The following is a 24129-nucleotide window of genomic DNA, read 5'->3' as shown; positions in this document are numbered from 1 at the left end:
TTTCTTTTTAATGCAAGAAGGCTATTATCTAGTACTAATGCAAGGCGTTGAGAGCTTCAGTTGTTTTTCTGATTGCTGCAGTCCTCCAAACAGTGAGCTTCACAGAGGACTAGTTAATCCCTCATAATGAAATCACACCATGAAACTGTTCATACTGATCAGGGTTTTTCTCTTTTAAGCACACGACATGGTTGTAATCACTGCTGTTTCAGTTACAGGTATTTTGATGAAGAAAAATGAATTTTACATCATACGGCTTCTTTGCACTTACCTTATCGGCAAAAATTTAAGAAGTGTGATTAAATTCAGTTCTTTCATAGAAAGATCTGCACGTGCAAATAACTTCACCTGCTGGATGATAAAATCATGTACTCTTTGGCCATGAATATCCTATTCATAGTGTTACTGTGTGTTTTTTTGCAGAAGCTATTAAATGTGTACATTATTTTCACAGATCCAACAGAGAAGGTGACTATTCAAGTGCTGACACAAAGTAGTATCATTAAAGAAGGCGATAACATCACTCTGAAGTGCTCAGGAAATGGCAACCCTCCTCCACAGGAGTTCTTGTTTTACATTCCAGTAAGTCCTGCCTCACTGTCACTGCATGGTGAAATACTCTGTATCATCCTTTCTACAGACATTGCTACATGTCAGCCTATACGTGATTTTTATAACAAATGAAGGAAGGAATTCGATGCTACTATAGCTGCAGATAGACGTTGGCCATTACATCAGACTCTGAGAACACCTCGCCTGAGTTAGTTGGCAAAATATTTTGAAAAAACTTCTTCACCCCACCCCACCCGAAAGTTTTGGGGTTTGGACCTGCTGAAAATTGCTAGGCTTCATTTCCCATCATCAGATGTTTTGATAAGAAACAGTTTTGGCTAAAGCAGTTTAGCATCTTGAATAAAACCATCTCATCTGTTGTCATAACAAAGATCTGGCAGTGAAAGTACAGGAAATTAATTCAGCCATTTTTTGAACTTTCACAGATGAATCTTTGTGCAATTTCTTTTCTTTAGTTAATTAATTGTTTGCTGGCATAACAACACAAAAAATAAGTGTGACAGCACAGGAGAAAGTGTAGTACAAATCTGTCAAATTCATAAAACACAAATTGAGAAAAATAAAAGGTTTTGGTACCATTAATCTTCTTAGTATTGGTGAAATCCACAGAGAGATGTGGCCTTACATTCTAAGATTCCTAGTCCTGCTTCTCTCCTATTTTATATAACTTTTTTCATTCCTTTTGTAGTAGTGAGCAGAGCTGGAGAGGCCAAAAGCAGTGGCATGCTTTCAGGTATTCAAAAAAACACTCGTCACCCTTTGAACATAATCCTCACCTACTTTGGACTCCTGGCATGTTTGAATTGCTGAAGAGCAGCAAGGGAAACTAGGAGCTGAAGTCCTTTTATCTCAGGACAGCTGTTTAGATTCAGTGAGTCATCCTAGGAACTCCCTATATGGCAGGGAAAAAAGTGTATGGTATCTCTCTTTGCTCCACTATCATAGTGAGATAGCCAAACACCCAAGTTTGTCTTATCTTCAGTCTTCCTGCTACCTGATACTAGTCCTTCCTCTCAAGGAAAGATGGAATTGGTGGTTTCTTTGCAAGGTACACAGGTATCGTAAATCTCTTTCTGGATTCAGAGATATGCATTAGGGTTTCACTCTGTGCTTGTGTCAAAGCTGGTCTAAGTCAGTCAGTTGTAATCAGGGGGAAACTGGACAGCCAGAAAGCAGCACTTCCAGGATAATTCAAAACATCAGTTTCTGTCGATAACTGCATATAAGGTGTATATCCTAACTGTCAATAACTGCATGTAGTGTATATCCTAACAGGCTCCATACCATGATGTGGATAGAGCAAGGTTTGCTTGTGCTGTTTAAGCATGTGTAATGCAGTACACTTCATTTCATGATTTTTCCTAAAATGAATACATCATTTCAGATACAGATTTAGAAACACAGTTTGTTTCACTGTTGTGATTTCTGCAAGGCTCTTATTTGTAGACTGTTTCAGTCTTTTGTTTTATCTTCTTTTTTTTTTTTTTTCTGCTGAACTTTCAAATTTTGTATTTTTATGTCCTCTTAAAATAAGTTAGTCGTTCAGTTAAAAGAGTAAGCTCTTAATTGTAGGTGGTTTTTAAAAGTATGGTGTCATACAGGAAATAAACCTTAGTATTATTAATAGGTAGCTACACTTCAATTATGCTGTGTCAATACATATTTTGGAGTATTTCACCATCCTTATAATTAAAAAAAATCCTCAATAAAAAGTAATGCTTTAGCATATAGTTTAGCCCATATACAATAAGTATTTTGTTTCCCATCCACAGGGAGAAACAGAAGGTATAAGAAGCTCAGATATGTATGTTATGACAGATGTGAGACGAAATGCAACAGGAGAATACAAATGCTCTCTGACTGACAAAAGCATGATAGACTCGACCATCATCACTGTACACTGTAAGTCATTGCATTTTGCACTCCTGGTCAGGATACAAACCTATCTTGGACCTTCCAGTTAACCTTTGGGAGAACTGAATGATGTGGTTGGTCTGAAGTAGTGTCAGGTCATTTTTATTTTTTCTAATGTATTTCTGTTTCAAAACCTTAACTTTCTCAATTCATTGGCTTAGATACAGATTCACTTTATGTAATCTTTGTATAGTATGTGCACTATCACATACAGTGCCAATTCTGGTATTTTATGTTTCACTCAATGTGAACATATATATGGCAAATTATTCTGCTCCAGCTTTTCCTTAGAATGTACTCAAACACACAAGCTGTCCCACAGTGGTATCACTGAAGGTCATTCTTCATAGTCAAATTCGGATTGGTCTGATGTCCTTTCATCCAGATGATGTTAATGTGTAAGGAGTCTAGAGAAGAGACTTAGGAATTGATTATGTTCACATCGGACAAGTTGCTTTTTTCACTTTTCCCAGAATTATGAGAGCTCCAGAGCTCAGTAAAGTTTCTTTAGCTGGATACTAGATCCTACTCATGCTGTATCAGCAACACTTTAAAAGCAGCCATTGAACTGGTTGAACCGTTGAAGCAAGGGTTGCTTTTCAGTGGTTGCTTTTAATCTCTTTATGTGAGAAAACAAGAGAGGAACTGTTTCAAAATTTGCTGTACTATCACAGTCTGCAAAATGAGACTAAAGACAATGGTACTAGGTTTCCCCTAAAAACATTGATGATCTGTAGTCTTCCCAGTAGCATAAATAAATACCTTTAATAGATTACAGCTTCAGAGGAACATAATGGATAATGAAGTTCAAAGGCTTCCACAGTAGTTATACTTTGCATTAAAAGAAACTTCATGTTTGTATACTTGGCTTTGATTCTTTTTTCTCTTGGAAGAGGTACAATGCATGCAGAATATATCTGTACATGAATAATTACACTATTCCGTTTCATGGATTATTTTGCATTTAATAAGGTCATCTGCTGTTTTCCTACCTACCCCTTCTCTTTGCCGAGAGTCAGGGTATGTAAGATCTAGAGAGAGCTCTGTACTACTATCAAAGGTGGCTTGCTGGTAGTTTGCTGTGGAATAACTGACCCTTTTATTTACTCCAAGTGAATTGCATGTCTTGTACTTCCATAAATAGTTACTCTAAAGAATGGCTTCCTCAGCTCCAAGTTATTTATAACAAGCCAATTTTCCTTTCTCTGCTATTTCGTCTGCGTGTCAGAAGAGCTTTATTACACGAGAGAAGCATGTATTTTCTTGACAGAAGTCTTTCCAGTGTTGGTAGCTAGTGCAGCTACTCGGAGCTCATAGGTTCAATCTAGTACCCTACTGCTTCACTTCACTTAGCATTCATTTTGTTTTTCTTAAATACCTCACTTTGCTTAAGTGAGGCACAGTGGCCTTGGAATAGTTCTGTGTTTCTTGAATGCCCGGACCATGCCCTATTTTTAAGCTATTTCAGTGTCTTGCCTTACGCTGGTCTAACGCATTTTTGCAGCATGTTTTCTTGTAAGGAGGACTCCTCTGAAAAAGTCATAGAGCTTAGAGATGCTTTATAATATCATTCTTCATCTTGCAGTTGCTTACTTTATATTAAATTTCCAGCATAACTGAGTAGTTTTTAGTGCCTTCTCTTTCTAATGTACTTATATAATTTTGGTGTTAGATCTTCAGATTATTTTTTTTTTATGCTTCATTGATGTTTTTTGTCCTTCAAATAATACTTATGAATGCCTATCAAATCCTACTTTTTCTCTCTCTTTTGCTTTATTGCTTACCTTTTCACATGTGGATGAATATTCCTGTCTATGCTGTTACACTGAAAAAGCCTTCATTCTGAGTCAGGGCTTTTCTTTTCCTCACATCCGAAAAAGAAAACCACAAAAAAACAAACCAAACCCAGACAATATAATTTTAGTTTAAATCTGTGAAACTGTTTATAGTAATCTGTTACATTTCAACTGTAGTGCTTTTTCCCAAACAGATTTTATTGAGTCTTATAATTACTCTGGTTCCTTTCAGTGTCTAGGGAGGGAGAGCTGCTTGCTGATATGAAAATACATTAGCACATTATAGCCCTTAAATATTTTTGTAGCAAAATATTCTGGCTCAATACCAAGCTCTTTTTTTCCAAGATGAACATAAATTGTGAGATTCACAGAAAGATGAAAATTGACAATAGAGCATCTGAGTTACCCATAATGTTTAGGGAAATAATTTATTTCTAAAGCAAACTGAGGAGGAAAGAAATCGTCTCCCTTCCTTACCCAGAGGACATAAGGGACAAACTGAGCTCTTGCCCCTCAGAGTGGGTGCAGGATCTGTACAGCAAAATCCCAGTTTAAAGTCTGGCAGAACTGACTGCTTGTAGTTGGCCTGATTTGTTCCTCAACAGAGGGAGCAACAGAACAGGATTTATGTTGTAGATTTGGGTTTTTTTACCCTAAGTTGTCAATTTTCTGCCAGCTCTGTTCCTTGAGTGAGTTTGCCTAGGATCAGATGAGCAGAAGAGGTAGGGGGTCAGGGCAAAACCTGTTTAAAATCACTTAACCTGCTACAGAAGTAGACCCTGTGCGAGGCAAAATAAGCACCTAGCGGTAGAGGACAGATGTACCTTCCCTACTATGAAGAAGCAGGTGACTGTTTCAACCCACAGTCCCTTTTCTTTATCTCTTTCTATAATTGTTTCTGTACATAAAACCTGGTATGGAGTATGGCTGTGGAACAACATCTTGATGATGCTTTCTGTTCTGCTAAAATGTGTTTTCTGGGGAAATAGGTTTGCAAACCTTCCAATAAATTAAAGGTTTGAGAAATTTACCATTTGTCTTTCTCCATAGGTATTTTTAATAGTCTTCTCTTGTGCTGCAGACTCATTGAAAATACAGGGGAAATCACCTTTTGAATGTTGTTGAATCTATTCTCAGTATACTAGGAGGAGTTTCTGGTTGTCAGCTAATGTGTGTGGGGAGTTCAGACTACAAGCAAGTGCTGTGCATAGTTTTCCCAGTCGTAGCACAGTATTCCATCAGAGACCTCCTTTAAATGCTGGCAGCCTGTCCTATATGTGCAGTAGAGTTTCAGAACAGAAATGTTTGCTCCAGTCTTCCCGACTTTAATTCCATATCTCTCTCACATGATGTGGTAATACATGCAGAATGCACTCTTTGTCTCTTCTCTGTGCTACTTGGTATGCAAAGACAGCACTGAAATCAATGCAAGACTTCAAGTGAGACCACATTAAGAGCTAGCATATATTGAAAATGGTGCCTGATGAGAAGTTTGTTCATGAAGAACATTTCAAAGCCAAATGGGAAATGTATGGAAAACTCTTGCAACAAAGTTTTTATTTCAATGGCAAGGAAAATTAATTTTGAGTCTTCTGTATGTAGGAAATAATTTCTCCTCATCCTTCTGTACCAAGAGGAGATTATTTACTAATGGAGCATATAAGTTGGAGAGGTAAAAGTATCTAATACATCACATTTCTTTGTGGACTCTACATATAACTGGCTGAACATTCATCCAAATCAAATTTCTCTATGTAGAGCCCCTAGAGGAGGTCCTATGTTAAACAATAGCTTAATTCTGTACTGGCCTCATAAATCACTTTACAAATATTGCTCTGAGCTATGCAGTTCATCTCACACACTGTAAATTGTCCTGAACTTTTGTAGCAACCAAGACCACTGTGTGAGAGGGAGTGTAATCTCGTAACACAAAAAGCAGGGCTGGGGAGGATGCTACCCTGGAGGAAGACGGGGTTAAAAGATTGCTCTGGGCTGTGTCAGTCTTGCCTGAGATGAAGGCCAAAATTTTAATTATTTTCTGCTTCCTATGGCACAGGGGAGAGGAATCCCTCCTGTATGGTGGTTGGTGATCTCTCCGGTTTGAGGTGCTATCTTGCTTCAAAGAACAGAAGGTTTAAGTGTATGTTGCAAGAGAGTCACCCTGAGGGGAAAAAAATAAAACAGCTTTGCTTTTTCTTCAGCCACCCCCTCTGCCTTGGTGCTCCGAGGGTAACAGCAAGAATAAGCACATCCCATACACCATCTGAATCCATATACAAATGCTCACTGCCCGAGTCTTGTCTTTATTTTAATTTCTTTTGGTTTTTCTTATGGAAACAATGGTAAGATCTTGAGAATGTCATTAGTTTGGTTGCATTTACTAGTTTGGGGAGGCAGGGGGAGAAATCCCCATAGAAATACAGAAACAAAATGGCCAATTTATATCTTTGGTGAGATCTTTGCTCTACTCATGCACAGATGAAAGTACCTTTTTTGTGACCTCTTGAACTAGGCATTAGACTAATAACACAGATAATAATGCAGACTTAATAGTACAGAATGGACCCTAGTTGTTCCCTGAAGTTCTGCCTTTAGTTTCAGTGGTGTTCCCAGGGCAACCATTGAGTGAAGCCAGTAGCGAAGTTCACTGTTTTGTTAAAGAGAACTCACTGTTTTCCCTTTCCTCTACCAACTGTGATTTTGCCTCAAGATTTTTTAAACTCTGCTTAAAAGCCAAAAGGATGTTTTGCAGTCCTTTTCCAGCAAGTACTATATTCGTGATGAAATCATGTGTGCTTGCTATTTGAGAGTGAGTGTGTGTGCATCTGTGATAGTCGTTCAACCAGGCAACTTGGCTTACAAGCAAGCCACTGTGAGAGGGGAAGCAAAATAGAGGTTTAGCTTGGCAAACTCTGCTTTTCTTTCAGTGTAGGATTTTTTTTTTAAAAAAAGAAATCACTAGCCTGCCAAATCCATATACGAAGAAAAATCTAGAGCAGTCTTTCCTGATCTTTCTGTTGCTGGCTCTCACCCTGCCTCGTGTCAAACACAGCTGTCACTGACTGCAATTTCCCTGGAGCCCAAACAGGTCAGGCAAAGATTGGGCTCTGAGTTACACAAAAATGGCTTTTTAAGTTACAAATGAAAACAAATAAATGAAAGGGTCTTGTGTGGCTTCCCGACACTATAATTCAGACTTTTCATCCCTTCATCAATATTGTGTTTTGCACACCCTGTACTGACCATCCTCATCCTCTTCAGATCCTGAGGATAAAAAACAACTTGTTTTATCAGATTCCAGAAAGTTACCCTTTGTCCTCCTATCCTCTTCTACACACCTACTGTTTAGGTTAATCCCCATCTTCCCGAGCCCTACCCTGAAGATACATTTCTACCTGGCCTATAGCAAGCTACCCTCACAGCAGTCTGTGCTTCCCCTTTCAGGAGGCACATACTGCTATGTGAAGTACTCCTTCAGCTTCTTGTACCTCCTCTGTCACTCTTTCAGCAGTACAAGGTGAAAAAAATTTATCTGTCTAGTGATTAGTGAGTTTTGCTTTTCCTTTTAGCCTATAATTACAGCAAAAACGTGAACGTTCTGCAGTGACTATTTTAGAATCATTCTCTCTTCTCCCTTACTTGCAAAATTGACTTAGATTTTATTGAAGAAATGAAATCTTGAATTTAATGAGTGCAATTAGTCACATTTTCTTTCCCTCGTAAGCCTTTGAAATGGGCCAGGCTTTCCGAGATTAACTTATGACAAATGTTCTTTCTATCCCAGATTTGGATTTGCAGCTTACTCCTAGTGGAGAAGTCACAAAACAGATTGGAGAGGCCCTGCCTGTGTCATGCACGATTTCATCTAGTAGAAATGCAACTGTGTTTTGGATAAAGGTCAGTAATTCATCTACTTCACACTTCATCTGAGTGTTCGCCTCTTCATATTACTGCTGCTACTTCAGTGTTTTGGAAGGAAGGAAGTCGTTCACTGGGCTTTCTAAAGAATAATGTTAAAGTGGGTCTTACACATATGGCTAAAATGAGAGCTACTGACTCAAGTTGATGACTAAAAATCAGTTACTGTAATTATTGGCTCAGTTTTCAAATGGAGAAAAGTAATGCCTACTATAAAAAATACAACTTTTTTTTAAATGGTCTGTATAAGGCCCTTTGAGAATTTGGTCCCTCTAAGAAGGAAAGCCCATTTGGAAGAATTCAGATTCATTGATTGTTTTCTCAGAGGCGAGTTTGGTCTTGGTTCTGATAAACATAGTAAAAAAACAAGGCACGTTGAGAGATCGGATGTTAGCAACTGGTGTTCAGTTGCTGGTGAAAGAGGTAGCTGTCACTGATGATGGGTTTAAATTAAGCTGCTGGAACTAAAAACAGTGATACCTGATGGTTTAGTAGTATAGGTTGATCTCATAAGCCTGGCCTAAAGGAGAGTTGTCTGTGTTTCAGACAGTTTATACCACTAGTGGTTTTGGCCAGCCTACTAGAAAAGCTCAGAACTATTAATTGATCCCATCTATGCCCTTGATTTGAAAGCAAAGTAGTTTGAGAAGGAGGGAGGTGGCTTTTATAAATCTCCAGTAATTTCCACTTTTCATGCTGTTATGTTTCCATCAGCTATTCAAATGTAGTTATTAAGGGACACACACACACACACACACACATTTTAAGAGTAAGGCTCTAATTTACTGCAGCATGTGAAAAATTCTGTTGATAGCAGTCACATTTGTAATTTAGAGGTTAATATATTCTGAGCTAGAATTCACAGAGATTAACTTGTTACTTTATCAGGACAATATCAGAATGCAAACAAGTCCATCATTTTCAAGTCTTCAATATCAAGATGCTGGAAACTACATCTGTGAAACTACTTTACAGGAGGTCGAAGGGTTAAAGAAAAGAAAGACACTTAAACTTATTGTGGAAGGTAAGGGAGCAGATAGCTATCATTATTAGTTCTCCTTTTCAAGCAAAATATTTAATTGTAATACTGTTCTTACAGGAAAACCTCAAATCAAAATGACAAAGAAAACCAACACAAATAAAATGTCTAAAACAATTGTCTGCCATGTGGAAGGTTTCCCCAAACCAGCAGTGCAATGGACAGTTACTGGAAGTGGAAGCATCATAAATAAAGCAAGTATCTTTCTTATTACTTTGTTCACCAAAAGATAGTGCATAGGAGGTGCAATTTAAAATCAAGGAACGTTTTTCAGGTAGTGAGATTGAAGAAACTAGGTCTGTTTCATTTATCTAAGAGAAAGGTTAAGTGATAGCTGTAGCTACATGGTACTTACATGGATGATTTCTGATGATAAAGGTCTATTGAATAGAGCAGGTAAAGGCACAGAAGATCCACTGGCTACAAGCCTAACCTGGAAGGAAAAATAAGAGGTTACAAATGACATACACATTTTTAAGTGAGGGTACTTAGTCATTTTATCTGGGTAATGTGGTGATTTTGCCATTAAATAAAGAATTTACAAATAATGATGGAATTATGGAACTTACATTAGAGAGCAAATGGGTACTTGATGTAGACATTAACTGGGTGGAATGTAATGAAATGTGATGAGTACAAGTCAGAAAATACAGTCAGTATAGTTCCTTACGGGCTTTGCAGTTTTTATCCTGATTTTTATAGTTGGTTTTGTATGGTTATACCTCTTGTTTCTCACTGGAAATAGAACTATAATGCAGTCATCCTGGGGGAGAAATAAGTAGTACTCATATAGAGCAGGAAAAGTACCTGAAAAATAAGCAAACTGAAGTATTTTCAGATTGATTACCAAATCACATACAAGGCTTTGCCACATTTTGCCTTAGCTGGAAAAATAAATGAGACATCTATACAAGCAGTCAGAAACTGCAATTGCTCCTGTAGATTTCATTACTCCATTAGGCTTTGCTTTAATCCTGTAGAAACTATGTATAGCTGTCAAAATTTGTCCATTTACTTGAAGCTCTATGGCAGCTATTGTCTTGAAACTATGTGAATGATTGAAAATAATCTTCTCTGGACATTGTATTAACCTAGGAATGACATACATCAAAATTATGAAATGACTTCACATCACTATTATGGCACAGTTACTGCAAGTACTACTTAATATATGTATCTTAGCAAAATAATGCTTAGTGTGGAAACAACTTGGAAAGCTAGAAAATGGAAAACTTACATTGATTATTTTTCTTATAAAGACATAAATGAAAAACAGCAAGAGGGAAAGAAATGAGACCTTAGGAATTAGATTTTAGGTTTTTCTTTAAGAATTTTTTCACTTGGAATATTTTTTAAATAGTCAAAAGAAGCAAAAGCAAGTATAGAATGTGCTTGACTTTCTCAAAAATGCATCTTTATCAGTGGTCTTACAGTGCACACTATACCAAATGTAGCTCTAACTGGATGTTGTGGCCAAAGTGTTTTCTTGCAAATATTCACTTTACCATTTAATAAAATAATGCATTATTTCTATTGCTGTTGATCGGAACACTGAAATATAGTTGAAAGTAATTTCCCTCTGAACATTTTCAGTGTGTAATATAGGTAATGCCTTTTTCAAGGATACTAATCTTCAGTTTTTTACCCTTTCAGACAGAGGAGACCAAATACGTTAATGGAAAATTTTCCAGTAAAATTGTAATTGCTCCCGAGGAAAATGTGACTTTAACTTGCATTGCAGAAAACCAGCTAGAAAGGACTGTGACCTCCCTGAATGTCTCTGCTAGTGAGTATCTTCTAAAGACTTTAAAGTTATAGCGTCACGTAAAGTACCCACAGTTCACACTTGTATGAAGAGTAGGTCTGCATATTAATGTTGATACCAAGATATTTAACCATTTTGTCTTAAGTCAAGCAATTGTAAATCCACTCTGGATCAGTAATACATAAAATTTATTGATAGCTTTCTGGATGAAGTCACTTCGTCTTCATGGCTTTTTTGGCTAGCTATCTCATGTATGCAATATATTATTTACTTTTTAAAATAATCTTACAAAATAATCTTATAATACTACAAAAATATTGCCAAATAATACATTATTTATGAGACAAAAGTCTTTAATTACTAAATTAACATAATCTTTTAGTCCCCAAATTCCAGTTTACTGTTACTGGTATGACTTGACTCAGAACAGAAATCAGCCCTATGGGGCTTTAATCAAATGTCACTTTTCAGTGATGAAAGGTGCTGAGAAGCTACAGTTTGTGGAAGGGTAGATTAGTATTACAGGTCTTGAAGAAGATTTTTCAGTTGGATATATTATAGTCACAAAGGAGAGACCTACTTATAAGATTAATTACCATGTTGTTTGGCAAACTCTGCATTAAATTTCAGTGTTTCTGTCGTTACTGTAAATAGGTAATTAAAGGTGATGTTCAGGTACAACATACTTTGTCTTTAATTTTAACATTTTTTCATTTCAGTAAGTATTCCAGAATACGATGAGCCAGAGGATAGAAATGGTATGTATGGTTTTCTATCTCCATAAACCTTTCTGTTGATTGTCTCAGTTCAAGACCTATGTAGCATCACTGAACAACTTCCACAGTCCCTCAAAGTTGGACTTGATTTGAAATAGCTGGTGCCATGATTGACTAAGAATGTGACTTTCTGAATCTTTAAATGTGCTTTGAGAACAATGCCTACTTTTTTTTTTCTTTTAAATTTTGACTTTCTGACCCCCTTTTTTGTTTCTGATGGAAATTCTTTAGAAATGGTGTAATGATTTACTTTATCATAGGTCACTTCATTAACTTTTCTTCTTTGCTTCAGATGACAATAGCGAAAAGGTTAATGACCAGGCAAAGCTAATAGTGGGGATTGTAGTCGGTCTTCTGCTGGCTGCTCTGGTTGCAGGTGTTGTCTACTGGCTCTATGTGAAGAAATCAAAGTAAGAATTTATGGAAAATTTGATACTGAATTGAAAAAGAGAATAATGATAAGCAGAAATGTATGTTTACCTGTTTTCCCTCCTGCAGCATTCCAGTCGTCCGAGTGGGGAAAAGTTGTTACAGTGGGTGCATTTAATAGGGAAAGGAAATTTGGTACCTCTGAGCGACTTGTCCTAATGCTTTACAGGACTCGCCTCCTGGAGGTGGGGTTCCAAGACTTTTCATAGATCACCTGTAATGAGGTTATCTTTCCTGACAGCCAAGTCTGTGCTGATTCTTCCACTTTAATGCAGTACCTACTACTTAACTGTGGGATGTTACCTCTGTGTGTACTAGCAACTGTCTTCATTTAGAAGTTGGGTAGCTCATGTGCTTTAAAAAGGGAAGGAATTACAGAATAAGTCTAAACCATCTCAGGGAGAAGAGAGGTCCTTAATTCATAGGTCCATATATACTTTGAGACCTCTGAAGTAAAATTGGTAAAGATAGATCTCGTGTTGCTGAAAGTCCAGAAGCTATCATCAAAATCTATGTGTTTTAGCCATCCCAGTCATAGAACAGGGTTTGCCGGGGAAGCCTGCTTGCTTTCAAATTTTTTTTATTATCATACAGGCAGCTCGCTTTAAACAGGATGATCTCAGAAAGTAACCATGTTTCTCCGTCCTTTTAAAGAAGGCTGTGACTGTATGCCATTTGGCCTTATCCCCATTTGTCTCCAGGGAGAACTGAGGGCAGGCTTGCTCTGTGAAGCGTTCCTTACAGCTGCTTCTTAACAGGGAATATTAAGGTAGTTATGCATAACATGCACAAATCAGTACAGATATAGAAACAATCTAAAAGTTCAGTTGTTCTTTCTATGACCTTTCATTAAAATTAGATCAGATGAGATTTAAAGTATACCAGTGGTATTTTACTATAATAAATGTGTTAGCATTGATAGGAAAATACAACAAGGAGGGTTTTTTATAAAATGTAAGGATTTTACACCAGCCATAACCAAGCAGGTTTTGGTAGTTTTTCAAATAAACAATTGCAATAAATTACGCAAGTGCAGAACCACGTTCATAGATAACAAGAGAAAAAAACCTGTTTTGCAAAGCTTATGCTTCTTTTGGTAGAAATTAAAAAGTAATAATAGGGTTGAGCTTCTCCTCCCACACTGTTACACTAGTAACATAATGTCTAGAATAATTCTCTTTTTTGCTTTTGAATATGAGAATGTGGAATCATGAAACTGGTTCACTGGTTTGGGGTTTTTTTGGAAGAGGTGGTTTGGGTATAAGGAGGGCAGAGAAGGTAAAGTATCTTGTGCCATTATGTAACGTGGGGAGAGAAAAGAATTGTAGAGTATAGCATGTCCTTTGCTAAGCTTATGACTTAAGATAACTCTTTCAGCTTCAAAGATAGGATACAGCATATTCTAAAATGGACAGCACTTCATGTTCAACTTCTCTTCTACAATCTTTGAGTAAAAATTAGAGCTAGTATTGATTAGACAGGTTCACTGGGAACCAGATAAAAATCCCTTTATAGTTAAGTAATAGTCTCCACATTTGATACATGGTTGCTGGCCTCTGAAACCCTTAATTTATGCATCGTCACTGACAATCTCCTGTTCTCAGCATATATTTGTTTGATCTGTTGTTATCCTCCCTGCTTTCTGCACGCCATACTTGCAAGAGCAAGCAGGCTGTCAGTACCTATTCTGAGAGTTTTCATTAAGAATTATAATGTAGAAATCCAAGTAGACCTTGCAAAAAGCACCTTACACCTTTTAGACACAGTCTGTGTCTAATCACAATCCCACCATCTCCATACAGGCCAACAGTTAGTAGTTATTTTTTGAACCCACCCGTGAACAGTAACTCACCTAATCTCTATCCCCAAAGTGACGCCAAAGGAAAGTCTGAGAAGGCAGCAGCACAGAACTTTCCAAGTCTGCCGAGGCAAGAAAAACATTACTTTTTTTCATTATTGGTGTTGTGGTTTGTATAATCTTCTATTGTCTTGTCATCCGCACTAAGTAGGAATTACACTTGTAGCCTTGGAATATATTCACAATAAATCACTTGTATGGTTATTCACTGCCTCAGCTCCACTTGATGCAAAAGCTGATTATTGCCACATATTCTTTTCACACTGAATATTATCCCATAAATCAGGGACTTATCTGTATTCCACATCCTGCAGCCAACCCCCTCACGTATAAAGAGTTGAGGCTACCTACCCCAGCATGCCATGTTTCTCCTTCATCTGAGCAGAAGGCCAAATACTTGTTCCTCAGATTTCTCCTTTTTTCTAAAAAGGATATCTTAAACTAATTTGCACCAAACAGAATATAAATTAGCACTTCAGAATCTTTCTAAAATGTTTGTGTCAGACCTCAGTTGAGTGATTTTAGAACACCCATCTTCAGTAAATCCTTCATATATGAAATTTTCACCTTGGCAGAAACAGCTGAGAGTACAGCAGAAATTAAAGATTTAGAAAGAAATTAATGCATCCAATACCCTGTATCTCTGTTTTGCAGGCACAGAAGTTTTACATGTAGATTGGGCCTTTGTCCCATTTTTGCTCCTTGGGTATGGTGGTGCACAAATCTCAAGTCACATGAGGCTAGATCAAGGTTAAAGTGGTTTAAAATGCAGTGAAGGAAAATTCAGCTGGGCAAATTGAAGCACAACAGCAGTCTTAAGGTTGTTCATACTCAGAGCACACCAAACTCTTGAAATTCTTCTTAGGTCACAGTAATCAAGAATGTTACTAGTTTCTCTGAAACTGAACATTTGAAGCGTAACAATTCTGCTGTTCAAATACTTTACAGGAAATAAGCATATGCATCTAAATGTGGCAGGCCAGGTATGTAGGAAACTTGCTGTATGTTTTGAACAAGACTCAGCATTTGCGGGGTTTTTTTGTGCAAATTCCCTTCCAGAGAAAAGACAAAAGTTACAGACATCACTGGAAGTGTCAGTTCATGTCACAAAAGAGGCACGAATTAAAAAAAATGGTCGCTCATTTCTCGATGACTGAAATATTTTTGTAAGATCTCTGCCTTTTTTCCTACTGATGGACATTTGAAAATAATAGGAGGAAGTAGAAGGCAAGATTGGGGTATTAAGAGAGATTGCAGATACTCCAGATCTGCATGTATAAGACTGTTAGCTCCTAGAAAATATTTTGTAACAGTGCAGTTGAATGTCTAACATGCCTTTCAAAAGTAAGGCAAGCTTTAATAAAACATGTGGCTCTTGCTTCAGCACTCAGAACTACACTGATATGTATTCTCTTAACCGTCATTATCGCAAGCTTGGGTAACAAGGACAAGAGCATTGCAGATTTTCTTCCTTGAAGAGTGTTGAGGGTGAGGCCTAGAGTTGTGAGGAGATTAAAAGAAATCGGGAATTAAAACCCAGTACTTTCTGGGTCATGTGTATGCAGTCTGTATTTACTCTACAGCAGGCAAGACAATTGAGATGGAAAATGTTCTTTATATTAAGAACAATGCTATGAAGTGGATCTAAACAAAATCCATGAAAATAACGGCCCATCAGCACGCACACACACACTCTCAACAAAACCTGAGTCTCACTTTGGTACTACTTACAGAGAGATTTTGATTAGGATTCCCTGAGGATAATTATTTTCCTGAAGAGCAAGCATAGATAAATGTAAAATATGAGTCATAATTTAGCAAGAGCTCAGAATGATCCATGTTTTACAAATGAATTTAAAAAAAAAACCAAACCCAACCAACAGTTGAGAGGCATAAGTAAACATAGAACCAACTTCTCACTCTTCAGAAAAACATGGCCAGAGCATGCTAAGGTGTGGGCTTTGTTTGTGGAGCAGTAGATAATGTTAAAGTGTGTGAGATGGTCTGGGCAGAGTGGGCTGTCTTGCCCTTTTTGGCAGATCCTCATGAATATTTCTGTCCATTTGGACAGTGTTGCCCAGTTGCTCAGATATCATCGGGAAGTCACTCCTGAGGTGCAAACGTAGCAAAGCTGACAGGAGTTAATGCACAAAAAAACCTAAGGAACAACTGTTGTTGAATGTTTAGCTGGCAAAGGACCATTTGTCCTGTGCCTCAAGTCACCTCAGGAAGCAATAGAAACCACGTTTTGAGCTATTTCTCTGTTAGAAACCCAGGCCACGTCTGTCGAGCCCTGAGGATTGGTGCCGTGCCAGGGTCGCCTATTCCTCTGCTGTTGGCAGAGCACTGCCAATGGATCACACTGCTGCAACTCAATGCAAAATTGCTCTTCTGTCTCTTAATAACACTGTTTAGATAGCACTGAAAGAGGCAGCAGTATTGCTTGTGCTGAGGTGGTCAGTCTGCCTCGATACCGGTGTTTATTTGGGGAACAAAGAAAAAAAAAGAAAAAAAGCAAGATCACTGAACCACCAGAATTAAACTGCTGTATTTCAGTCTCAAGCACTGAGAATCTAAATCCATCTGATTGTCAGACATGAAAAACTGCTGCTGCTCTCATTTCAAGCAAGCAGTATATACCATCCTCCAGAAGAGTTCTGGATCACCTGCCTCTTTCAAAGTCACCATGCTGCCTTTTATATCTCCCATTTCCACCCATTTTGGCTTTAGGAAAATAGAGGTGACATTTGGTGAGGGGAATAGTTTCACTGAATGCAGAACTAAAATAGAGCACTTTAAAAATCAAAACCTTGATCACATTGCAGAATTTCCCCAGGTTTAGTCACTGAATAATTTAAACCTAATCAAAGACCAGTAATGCTCATTACAGTTCCCTCTGCTGTTAAGTGTCAGGTCATGTGAGATTCAGTCTGCTTTGGGCACTGTAAAACTCTTGATAAGAGGCCAAAAAAAGGATCACACTGAGCCATGCCAATAGTCTATCCAGTCCACTGTCTTGTCTCCAAGAGCAGACATACACAGCTACGTGAGGGCAGACGTGCATGATCCTGCATCCTTGCCTCCAACTCATTTCAGCTCAGGTAATTGCCTGAGTCCATATTCTCTCAGCTTTTCATCTCTTTCCCCACTGTCTCCAATTTTGTAAGACTTGTTTATGGAAAGGACTCATTAGCCACATGACAAGCCAAATCCTGTGCTCTACCTAGACTAAACATTTTTTAATTAAAAAAAATTTTTTTTTTTTTATTTTTTAAAGGATTTCTTTACTGGGGGGGGGGGGTTACTAGGATTAAAAAGATTTGTGAAAGGTTATTAAGGTTGCAGTTCAATCTCTACCAAAGCACTGAATTTTCTTCTTCACTGCATCTCACATCCTTTCCTTCTATGCACATTACATGTTTCAGGTTTTGAATACCAGAAGAAAGTAGGAAGTTACTGCACAACAGAAATTTACTATTGTAGAACAAGTTACTTCATGATACAGTCTCAGCTTTTTTTAAATTAAATTTGCCCATGATAAGCAGGAGTTCACATCTTTGCAGTAAGTGTATTTTCAGCACAAGCACCTTCCATCAGCCACACAAACATAACAAGCACTCTAAAACCAGTAGTAAAAGGTAAATGCGGCTTTGAAGCACTAAAACTTAAACCCACTCAGGAAAGAAGCTACTCTAAACCAAAAAGATTTTGGAGTGGTCCCATTCAGTGTAATTGAGGAGATTCAGGGCCCAGAATCCCACGCCCGCTGGCACTTCACCTCAAACACTGCTCCCCAGCCCAGAGAGCAGCATTTCCGCAGCGCTCCCGGAGGTGTTGAGGGTTAGGTGGGTTTGCACCCCATCAGAAGCTCTTGAGACACGAACTAAACTCTGCTGTCTTAACAGTACTGTTCAAGGCTACGTAGTGCTTAGCCACTGCTGTGGGCCTTTGCTCAGATGGAGGATGTGCACAGAAACACTCCACTAGCAAAAACTCAGGTCAATGATTTTGGAAGGTGCGTACCTGCATGGTGTCAGCGTGACATGTCACACTATCTTGCTAACCTGTGTCTTCATTGTATTTTGCAAGTCAGTGTCACTACAGGTCTTTACCCTGAAGCAAGGGTGAGCATATGCATGAATCTGTCACAACAGAAGTTACTTTCCTGTAGAGGAAACAAATTATCCATAGAGAAAAACCCGTATAACAATAATCTGCTTTGACACAAGGGATTTACTTTGTCCCACTCAAACACATTTGCCCATTTACGTTTTAAAAATTGTGGCCTTCGAAATGTTATCGCAGCACTGCAGGAATCTTTCACCTTGGCAGACAGTGAGGCTTCTCACTCCTTAAATGAATGGCATGGTGGTTTTATTGTGCTAAGTTAAACTAAGCACTTAACTCATTAATTCATCTCCACTACTTGCATTAAGGAAGACCTGCTATTTTAGATGAAGCATACCTCTTTTTTTTTCCCCCCCTCAAACATTTGCACAATCTCTTCTTTACCCAAAGCTCATCAGTCACAGATAGCAGAGATCTAGAAGCCAGAGTGGGGGTTTTTCGGTGTTGCCAGAATTTTTGTTAATTTCTTCTCATTTAAAGAGTTCCTATTTGGCACATACTCTGAAAGTCAATTACTACAAGTACAGAAAAGATTGCTATTTTGATCAAGATATCTTAGCCACACTCGCAAGGTTTTAGTACACCTTAAAGCAAACTCTTGTTTATTGAAACAAGCTACACAGTTAATTTGTCAAGAAACATGGATCTGCACAACTGGTTTAACCTTACTAAATGAATAATTCTGAATTCCTCAAGAAGTAAAACACACATACACAGCCGGACTGCCATACTTCCTACAGTACTCCTGCCTGTGGGGGGACTGGTGCTGTTGGTTGGTGTACAGACATATGCAAGCCTATTGCTCCACTCAGAACAGAACTTGTAAGAGTTTTATGTATTACTGAGAGGGGAGGAGACACTGTCGTTAATGTGAGGGAGGAACAAAATGCTGAGGGCATGCAAAAGTGACCTTATTTTTTCATTATAGGACAGCATCAAAACATGTAGACAAAGATCTTGGAAATATAGAAGAAAACAAAAAACTAGAAGAAAACAATCATAAATCTGAAACTTAAGAGACAAAACATGTCAGTCATCATTCCAGGTAAGCATTTCATACCGTAGTGTTTCACATATCTTTGTCCACCATTTCTCCTAGCAGTCTGTGTCTAGCGACCACAGTGGTAGCTTGGAGTCTGTTGCTCTCCTTGCAGAGGTTTGACAGCAGAGCAGTTTTGACTGGTGCTCTATTAGGACAGACAGGCTCAGCCCCTGGCTGGTTAAGAATTCATACCTGCATATGCGCTTATTAAAAACGCCTGACACTTAGACATGGCTTGGTACGTGGCTTTATTTTAAACCACATACTTGGTGAAATGAAAATACACATTTGTATAATGTATCACCTGTATACGTGTGTGCATGTATGAATATGAAGAGGGTGTTTAGGTATAGTTTACAACGTTTTGAGTTACGACTTCAAATATTTACAGGAACCTTCTTCCCTTACTGAAAGCAATAGTTTCTAAGTCTTTGGTCATCTTTATTCATCATCACTGCAAAAGGCACGAAAATTTCCCTAGAACCAAATCATTCCTTTACACAAGATTTAACATACTCATGCTATTATCGATTTTATTCTGGAAAGAGACACTGTATATTAAGTTAGTAGCGATGAAACAGGTACAAAAGTTTCCCCAACCAGGATCCATATAAAATAAACTCCACACAAATAATTAGGTAGATGCCGAAGTGCTGTCAGGAATTACAGCAGCATTACAAAGCACCAACAGCACCACCCGGTGTTCACATATATATACACCACCGCCGCACATAGATGTGCCATTGCTGCATCTCTCCCCTGAGCACCCAGAGTAGGGTATTAGACCATTTTTCTGACCAACTGAGCCCATTTAAATTAAGACTGTGGTGGCACAACAGCGTGGAAACCAGCTAACCATAGGTTTCTTTGCTTAATCATCAACTGTTTGGTGGCGGTGTGTTTACAAGTGGAATTACCACGTTTCATACTTAAAGATTCAACTTTTTTTATTTAAAAAGAGCTGTCCTTATTAATTATTTCAATATGTTAGTATTGTCTGAAATTCTAAAGTACAGGGCACTATTTTTGTACTAAATATGCAGAATTCACTGGTAGAATGATTATGTAGTACATAAAAAGATGGAGCATTGCAGTGTGCACTTTGCTAGCAATATCACTGTTTTACTATTTCAAGAGAGGGAATTGGAAATCCCAAAATTATGCGCTTGAATGGTTTAAAAGTGGAAAATAAATTTGAATCTTGAAAAAGTTGCAGTGTAAATACCCAGCATTTCTACTGCAATTCTGTGGAAAAGTTCTGTAATCTTTTTCAATTAGGGCTTGTTTTGGTTTGGTTTTTTTCTGGACCTGGTACCTTCTGCAACATTGCAATATTGAGGTATTGAGGAGCTAAAGTCAGCTGGATGTATTTATTGAACATAGAAGTTCAATAGCATCACGTGCCTTTGGTGCAATCTTTAATTATTTCTTCAGATCGGTAGATCTACATAAATGAAATGGACATAAATCCATTACTTAACAGGTAGACTTACTGGATTTAGCAGGAACAATATTACAACTATTCTTATTGTGAAAGTATTCTTATCATTGATTGGCAGAAGAAAACACTATTCGTGTAGCTGTCTATTTGAAGGTTAAATGCTGAGTAGTTTTGTCGGTTCACATATTTTGAAATGTTTAACTGGCTTTATCTTTCATATTTTCAGAGAATACATATAGACCAATTGAAGCATGAACATGGATTGTATTTAAACATATACAAAGAAGTGACAGCTATTCATGGTTCAAGTATTAAACAGATCATACTACCAAGTTTTCAAAGGATTTTAGACACAATTATCTCAAGCTAAAAAAAAAAACAAAACAAAACCCACAAACTAATTTTGGCAACAGCCATGATAATAGGTCACCATGTTGTGTTCTGTTTGAAATATTTTTTTGTAAATGTCTGCACTGAAGATTTCTTTTTGTTTGCCTTTATGTAAATTTTTTACGTAGCTATTTTTATACACTGTAAGGCTTTGTTCTGGGAGTTGCTGTTAATCTGATGTATAGTGTAATGTTATTTCAATTGTTTTTATGACACCCTTTGAGCAGGTACATGTCTAATTCTGATTGTTATCAGTGAAGCCTCTGCTTTGTAGCAAGTACCTAGTATGTAAGATTGTCTTAAAGGAAAACGTCAAACTCCTTTCGTTGAAATCACAGTAAAAAAACCACAGTTGAAATCACAGTGAAGAGGAAGGGTGACAGCTGTGACAACAATAAAATAAATTGTTAATAAAAGTGAACATTTAAAAAACCATGCAAAGATAAACAGCCAGAAAGGGAACAGAGAGTTTCCACAAAGAAGTTTGTGTATTGAGCAAGGAACACAATGAAAAATTCCTAGCCTATGTACAGACGGTGGCTAATAATCATCTTCTTCTAGAGCAAGACACACATTTTATTGATACGTTATCAGTCGTCTTTCATATTAGAATTAGGATAAGGGACTGGAATTCTGGGTTAATTTTGATTCCTTTATGTTATCTGCTGCCTTAAAGTACTGTACCTTTTCTTCATTTCAGAAAGATACCAGTCAGAATTGTAAACTTTTTTTAAAAAGTGGTCATATCAAAGCTGCATTTTTTTCCCCACAAAAATAGAATATATATATATATATATATTTTTTGTGTGTTTTTGTTAACTATGCTACAGATATTGAATGCACCTTGAGATAATTTTAGTGTTTTTAACTGGTACCTAATTTATCAAACAGTACATATAATTGTAACAATGAAACGTCTATGTATCTTTAGTTACATTCAAGTTTGTAACTTTATAAACATGTTTGATGCTTGAGGGAATTTTTAGAATGGCAGTAATAAGGAAACATTTTAGGGGAAAGGGCCGATAGAAAGTTGTACTTAAGGGACGGAAGTTTCATCTTACGCAGAAGGTTAGTGTCTGGAAGAAAGCAACGGGTCGTTTTGATAGAGAGCAGAGTAAGCAGAACATCAGGTTTCCATTTACAAATATCCAGGGAAAAAGTAAGTTTTTATAGACTGGTAGGCAAAAATAAATAAATAAATAAAAGAAAAAGATGGACGTTAGGAAATGTATTTTGCCACTTTTGCATTATTTAGGGGGAAGAAAACACTGTTACTTGTAAATTTGTAAAATGTTAAATGTCTGGGCAGTAGTGACTGATGTCTTAATAAAAGCTTCCTGTAGTGCATTGGCATGGATTAAATACATAAGATGTCCTATAAACTCTATGCTGTATAAAATATTAGAGGGAAATCCTGTTATATGCCTCTAAAGTTTGATTTGTTACTGTTTTATTTGGCAAAAGGAAAGAAAAAAAATTATAATCTTGGTCAATATTTAAACCAAAGTAAAATGGGGGAAAAACCAAAGTAATTTGTTTTGCATGGCTAAGCCATTCTGTTATCTCTGTAAATATTGTGATTTTTTTCTTTTTAGAATTTTGTTAAAAAAATTCTAAAATTTTTAAACACCTGTTTTTTCCAAAATAAAACGTGAACACACAAAAATGTTACTTTATATACAAATATATCTTTTTCTTTTGGTGCGAAAACACTGCCAAGTGATAAACATTTAAGAAAAAAAATAAAACAAAAACAACAACAACAACAAAAAATGCAATGGGCATGACTCTAAACAGGACAAGTTGTAACAGAGTCCTGTGAAGGAGTGTGCAAACATCACCTGTCTGTCTTTATAACACTACAAATAGTTCTTAAATACAGAGAAGAAGCCTCCAAAGATCATAAGGGGAAGCATAGGGAAGGGCTGAAAATTTTCATACCACTGTCTGGGAAATACAGGGGAGAGGAGAAGACAAAAAGTCTTTCAACTTCCACAGCTGTGAAAAAGGAATAACAACTACTCCTCGCCTTTTGGGATTCTGCTAGATCTCCTATGCACTTTAAATTGTCAGTCCTAGGAGCTGAGTTTTTCACTGCTCCGAGTTCACTATAGGCACGTTTCAAGAACCAAGAGCGCAAAAGAATTAATGTTTCTATCCATGCCTAAACAACAATAAAACTGAAGTATGTCTTCACTTGCTTGTCTGAAATCTCAGTTTACAAGAACACGTCTGAACACGAGGGAGGGCACGCACTTACCTAGAGCTCATGCTGGTGCTGACTCTAATCCTGCAGACACACCTCTGTAGTGTCTGCCTGGGTTGAAAAGTCCCAGGGGGGCTCAGTGTGGGTGACTCGGCTTTCTTGCAGACCCGAGGGTCAGGACCTAGAGAGCACAAGCACTCAGAGAAAACCTTCTGAAGGTTGATCACACAGGTGTCCACTTGTGGCCTGGTTAGAAAAAAAATAAAATACCCAAGCAATGAATCTTACAAACCCGGGTTTGTACACCACTCCTGAGTTCTACTTCAGTTTACTACACATGGCGGAAAAAAAAAAAAAAAAAAAAATCCCTGCTCACAAACGGTTTAAAAGCACAGCAAGGGGGAGTGGGAGAGAGACGATCCTCTTGCTTTAAGGGTGGGAAATTTGGATAGTTTATGGTGTCTGTTCAGGAAACTGCCACTGAGCCTGCAACAAACCGACAGGTTTATCTTCATGCTGCAAAGGCAGCAGCATGCAAAATACCCCATGGCCTTCCCAGGCAACTCTTAAGTCCCTAGCAGCAATAATACTAAAACAATACTAAAACTTGCTGTACTGCAGTGGTTATGAGCCACTATTAAAACGCTCACGGAGAAATGCAATAATGGTGCGGCCAGAAGGTGAGGCCTTCTGAAAAATATACTTGGGGTCAAGCAAAAAGCAAAGCATCAAGGACATCTTGCCCTGGTCCTGAGTGCTATGGAACAGCCTCCATTCTAGGGCTTTCCCACACCTACAGCTCCTGCCCTGCTGGGCTAGCAGCTGCTCAGAGCCTTAACTAGTGTTAAATG

General features: G+C 37.7%; 1 protein-coding gene across 2 annotated transcripts in view; it reads left to right on the top strand.

Annotated features, from left to right (window-relative positions):
• Positions 1 to 23268, top strand: part of ALCAM (activated leukocyte cell adhesion molecule) — a 36435-nt gene extending 13167 nt beyond the window's left edge. Inside the window, exons 6-16 of one of the 2 annotated variants that reach the window (XM_026850147.1) lie at positions 455 to 582; positions 2346 to 2475; positions 8068 to 8180; positions 9090 to 9225; positions 9301 to 9434; positions 10894 to 11026; positions 11725 to 11763; positions 12074 to 12191; positions 14082 to 14138; positions 19125 to 19241; positions 20906 to 23268. In XM_026850147.1, coding sequence (XP_026705948.1) covers positions 455 to 582; positions 2346 to 2475; positions 8068 to 8180; positions 9090 to 9225; positions 9301 to 9434; positions 10894 to 11026; positions 11725 to 11763; positions 12074 to 12191; positions 14082 to 14138; positions 19125 to 19212 — 1076 coding nt within the window. In that variant the 3' untranslated portion in view covers positions 19213 to 19241; positions 20906 to 23268. The remainder of the gene's footprint in view (positions 1 to 454; positions 583 to 2345; positions 2476 to 8067; positions 8181 to 9089; positions 9226 to 9300; positions 9435 to 10893; positions 11027 to 11724; positions 11764 to 12073; positions 12192 to 14081; positions 14139 to 19124; positions 19242 to 20905) is intronic. The other variant, XM_026850154.1, reaches the window with a different exon arrangement.
• The last annotated feature ends 861 nt before the right edge of the window (positions 23269 to 24129 follow it).

Source organism: Athene cunicularia (assembly GCF_003259725.1).
Source record: "Athene cunicularia isolate RWA chromosome 1 unlocalized genomic scaffold, athCun1 chr1_part1, whole genome shotgun sequence".
Taxonomy (NCBI): domain Eukaryota; kingdom Metazoa; phylum Chordata; class Aves; order Strigiformes; family Strigidae; genus Athene; species Athene cunicularia.
This window is presented reverse-complemented; position numbering and strand designations above follow the sequence as displayed.